Raw genomic sequence first — 5205 nt, forward strand, 5'->3', positions numbered from 1 at the left:
AAACTGCACTTTGGAGTCTGAGAAGCAGAGGCATCTTTCTGTGACTTGAGGGCTGAGTGTGGAAATTTACATTATTTTGTGGATATCGAAGTTTCAGAGCAGCCTTTTTTGAAAACACTATCCTGTCCACACTGAAAAGTGTTATTACCCACGCACCAATCATTCACTCTATTGACCATAGAAGGAGGGCTATTTCTGGGCCTTTTGCTCTATTCCATTGGTCTCTATGTCTGATCTTACACCAGTGCCATTCTGCCTTAGGAACTGTAGCTTTGCAATGAGAAATAAAATCTCGAAGCGTGAGTCCGACTTGTTATTTAATATCTAACGTTCCCCCATTATTGTTTTCAAAGGGCTAGGACAAATATATGTCCACCACCCCACCCTTGTTAAATCCCGATTAAGGGTACTTAATCGGGATCCTGCTAGTTCAATCTGCCCCAGGTGTTGCACAAATAGTATTGGGGAGGGTGCTGGTCGGATTATCTGGGGACTGCCAGAGAACACACCCTGAGGCTTCCTAATCCGATTGAGTGCTTGGACGTGACTGGTGGATGTTGTGCCTCGGGAGTGGGTGTGGTGAGTCGGGCTAGCTATAAAAAGGCTGATGTGGAGACGGACCTGCCATTTGAAGGCGCTCTCAGAAGGGAAAGCATCGTCCTTCCTCAACTTACGGTCCCAGCGGGGGAGCTTCGTGATCATCGCTCCCGGAAACATGAAGGCTGCTTCAGTCCTCCAGGGAGGGGAGCCTCCTTTCAATGCCTTTGCAAAACTCAAAATTTCTCAGCCAAATTTAGCTGACGATATGGATAACCCCAGTTGTTACCGACCTAAGAACTCTTCACTGCTATCTAAGAGAGATCCCGACCTGCATTTAAAACAGGCTCCTGGGACAAAGCCATTGGCTCCCAGGGACAAACTGCTGCTGACCTGGAAGAGACCTTATGGGGTTGGTGCTGGGCTCTGCAATGTGGGAAACACGTGCTACATGAATGCTGCACTGCAGTGCCTGACGTACACACCACCCCTCGCCAACTATGTGCTGTCCCAGGAGCATTCTCTAAGCTGTCGTCGTCAGGAATGCTGCATGCTGTGCACTATGGAAGCTCATGTCACCCGGGTGCTAACCCAGCCTGGCCAGGTGATCAAGCCCTCGCTGGCACTGGCTGCTGGCTTCCACAGATACAACCAGGAAGATGCCCATGAGTTTCTCATGTGCACTGTGGATGCCATGAAGAGAGCTTGTCTGTCTGGGCACGAGCCCTTAGACGGTCACTCTGAGGACACAACCCTAATCCGTCAAATATTTGGAGGCTACTGGAGGTCTCAGATCAAGTGTCTGCACTGCCATGGCATTTCAGACACCTTTGAACCTTACCTGGACATCGCCTTGGATATCGAGGCAGCTCAGAGCCTCAACCAAGCTTTGCAATGGTTGGTGAAGCCCGAGCACCTGGACAGAGAGGATGCCTATCACTGTGGTACTTGTCTAAAGAAGGTCCCTGCGTCCAAGTCTCTGACTGTGCACACTGCCTCCAAGGTCCTGATGCTTGTGTTGAAAAGGTTCTCAGATGTCACAGGCAACAAAATTGCAAAGGAAGTGCAATATCCCGAGTGCCTTGACATGCAACCATACATGTCTCAGCGGAACAGAGGACCCCTTGTTTACCTCCTGTATGCTGTGCTGGTCCATGCTGGGAGCAGCTGTCAAAGTGGACATTACTTCTGCTATGTCAAAGCTGGGAATGGCCAGTGGTACAAAATGGATGATGCTAAGGTGACCGCCTGTCACATTTCTTCTGTCCTCAGTCAACCTGCCTACCTTCTCTTTTACATCCAGAAGAGTGAATTGGGGAGAGACGGAGGGTGTGCCTCCAGAGGGAAGAAACCAAGAGCCCGTGGGGCTGAAGACACGGACAAGGGAGAAACCCAACGGGAGCTCAAAAGTGACTCTGGCGTCAAGATTCCCGAGTTTGAGGAACGCTTGGAAAAGACAGCAACTACGGAGCTCTCCTTAGATCAGTGGAAGTGCCTCCTGGAACAAAACCGACCAAAGCCTGCGGTGAACTTCCGAAAAATTGAATCCACCCTGCCTTCCAATGCAGTTGTGATTCATCCACCAAAATACAAGACGGAGATGACAAAGGACAATAACTTGCTGCCCGCATCAGACAAGGAAGAAAGAGACCAGGTGTCCCTGAAAGCTAGCAAAGTCCCTTGTGTGGGTGGGAGGGCCAGGGGTAGCAAGAGGAGGAACAAGCACGGCACAAGTTCTCTGGTTGTGTTCCAGTAATATCAGTATGAGAACTGATGCATGTGCAGTGACTCACACACACACACACACACACACAAGTCAGTACTGGAGGAAGAAACTTGGAAATGAAGAGGTCCGGTTTGGCTACAAGCACCTGCAGCCATTGGTTCCTGGTGGCTGCATTCCAGGATGTGGCCACATATGTGAAATATTTTCTTTGGATTTTTGAGTGTTCTGAACATTTGAAGGAACTTCCTACGTGCAGATGTTCACTGTATATGAAATTCATTGTGAATTCTGATTTTTAGGTTTTGAAGTGTAGGATTCCACTGTGAGGTTTTTAGAGTGGGTGGAATTTAATATGGAGTCTCATGATTTTCTGGTGGTGCTGTGTTAGTACTTGTTCTCACTTGTGGGTGGGTGTGAGATGTTTGCCTTTTGGTATCGTGGGATATCTGGGAATCATGTGCGACACTTTAAGTAATTGAAATAGGAGTAAGATTTCAAGACACGTATGATCGTTTTACCGCTCCAAGCCTTCAGCTGGTAAAGATTGTTCCATGGATTTTGGTGGGTTATCAAATTAAGTGCAATGGTGTGTTCTCTGGATACAGTAGGCTGGAAAGTCTACATTTTTTCTAGATATGGTGCTACTTGTGCTTCATGATCCAATATGGACTTGTCTGTATGAGGTTATTAAATTTCATTGCAAAGCTGTAGTTTTAAAATCTGTTAAATGTTAATAAAATTCATCCCAATGTGACATAGGTACTGTAGTTCCTTTTTTCCCTCGGCAGCAGAGACTCATTCTTTACCCAGGGTGGAGCGGATGCAGTCGCAAGGTCACAGTTCACTGCTACCCCCAACTCCAGGCTTCAGACATCCTCCTGGCTCAGCTGCAACCACAGGCAGGTGACACCGTGCCTGGCGAATGTTTTGTTGTTGTGCATTTGGTGTCTCCCTATGTTGCAAAGAGCTTAATTTCTAAAACACCCCAGTTCAATTTCTTGGTAGTTATAGTCATCAATGTTTAATTATGTGAGAGCAGTGAAAACCTTGGTAGCACCTTATTAGAAATACAGAAATCTATGGTAAAACTCACCCCTTATGAATCAAAAACATACACATTAACAATGTATCTTACATTTTCCTGGTTAGAGCTGCAACCCATACTATTAAGTGAAGTTTCCCAAGAATGCAAAAACAAGCACCACATATACTCACCAGCAAATTGGTATGAACTGAGCAGCACCTAAGTGGACACATAGGTACTACAGTAATAGGGTATTGGTCAGGTGGGAGGGGGAGGGGGAAACATATATAATGAGTGAGATGTGCGGCATCAGGGGGATGGTCATGCTGAAGACTCAGACTTGTTGGGGGAGGGGGAGACTGGGCATTTATTGAAACCTTAAAATCTGTACCCCCATAATATGCCGAAAAAAAAAACACATATCCTTCAATTATTAAATATAATTTTATGGAACCATAATAGACATATAATAAACTCTGTATTTTTAAAGTGTAAAAATAAAAATGTAATAATAATTTTTAAAAAACAATGTATCTGAGTGATGTTTGTGAAAATTCAAGTGTGGTAAGTGTTGGGTGCAGACTTATTCTCAATTGGGCTCACATTCAATGCAGTTGGTGAGCTTTAAATGACACTCATGCTTATTTTCTAATCCGGAGATACCACTTCCATGTGTAGGAAAAATAAATTTTTGTGCATATACCTGTTTCATCTTGCACTTTGCATTTTTATTGAAATAAAATATAGTTAATATGAAATGCAACATTTTAATCGTATTCACCCGAGCAGGATTCTGTGACATTCAGTGCATTCTCCTTCAGGTGTAACCCTAACCACCATCCACCTCCCAGGGACTTCTCGTTTTCCCAACGGAAACTCTATATGTATTAATCCTTAACTCCACGTTCCCCCTCTGGGAACTCCTTCCAAACTACAATTCTCCTTTGTGTCACCACGGATGTGACTGGTCTAGAGAACTCACATGGCATGAATCCTCAAGTATTTGTCCTTGGGTGACTGGCTGATGTTTCACCGTGCCTTGTGCCTCAAGGAAGTTTTTCTAAAATACCTCTAGAGAGCCAGATGGGTCTGTGTTTCTTGCATTTTCATTTCCATCTTCCACTTATTTGTACAGACACTGTGAACGTTGTTTTCACCCCTCTCATATTGGCTGACAGAAGCTTTATTACCACCAATTCTCCTCCCTTAGCAACCTTCAAAGAGGCCACTTTATCCATTGTTAAGGCCAAATGATGTTACGGGACACACATAGAAAAACACACACCCAAACACCCCATTGTTTTCATCCGTTCATCCACTGTTGAATATTTGGGTGGTTTTCACTGTGTCCTTTCTGGAATTTTGGTAGAATGAGGAAAGGTATAGAAGTTTCTCTTAGAGCGTCTGCCTTTCAGTCTTTTGTCTATGTAGCTAAGAGGGACGTTTCTGCCTTATATGATAATTATCCATTTAATTTTGTGAGGAATGGTCGTGTGGTTTTCCACAGGAGTTTCCTCATTTTCTCATTCTCAGTAGCAATGTGCAGAGATTCTCATTCAATATATCCTTAACAATGGTTCTGAATCTCTGCTTTGACTGACTGATAGATTGAATGTCTCAAGCCTCAGAAGAGCAGAGCATTATCTCTTTGTATTTGGAGTAGTGTTTCCCTAATAAAGAAGGATTTTGAGCCTCCCTTCAAGAATTCATTGGCCATTTCATATCTTCTCTGGTGAAACGTCTACTTTTATACATTTTTGGGATTTAATTTGTTTCTAAGTCACAAACTTTTGTAATATTCTGGATACTCCTTCTTGATCAGAAATATATTTTGCAAATATTTTGTCGCCTCCTTTTGGTAGTTCCGTCATTGTTTTAGAGTGGCCTTGAAGCATAAAAGTTCTAATGTCGGCGTGGA

The 5205-nt window shown here is 44.2% G+C and overlaps 1 protein-coding gene across 1 annotated transcript; it reads left to right on the forward strand.

Annotated features, from left to right (window-relative positions):
* The first annotated feature begins 607 nt into the window (after positions 1 to 607).
* Positions 608 to 2293, forward strand: LOC142864118 (ubiquitin carboxyl-terminal hydrolase 17-like protein 6). Its single transcript, XM_075997268.1, has one exon. It carries the CDS (start codon positions 608 to 610, stop codon positions 2291 to 2293), a length of 1686 nt encoding a protein of 561 aa, XP_075853383.1.
* The last annotated feature ends 2912 nt before the right edge of the window (positions 2294 to 5205 follow it).

Source organism: Microcebus murinus, chromosome 24 (genome assembly GCF_040939455.1).
Source record: "Microcebus murinus isolate Inina chromosome 24, M.murinus_Inina_mat1.0, whole genome shotgun sequence".
Taxonomy (NCBI): Eukaryota; Metazoa; Chordata; class Mammalia; order Primates; family Cheirogaleidae; genus Microcebus; species Microcebus murinus.

What these genes read in the sequence shown, in the direction of transcription:
- LOC142864118 (XM_075997268.1), top strand. Translation starts at nt 608, where the DNA reads ATGTGGAGACGGACCTGCCATTTGAAGGCGCTCTCAGAAGGGAAAGCA.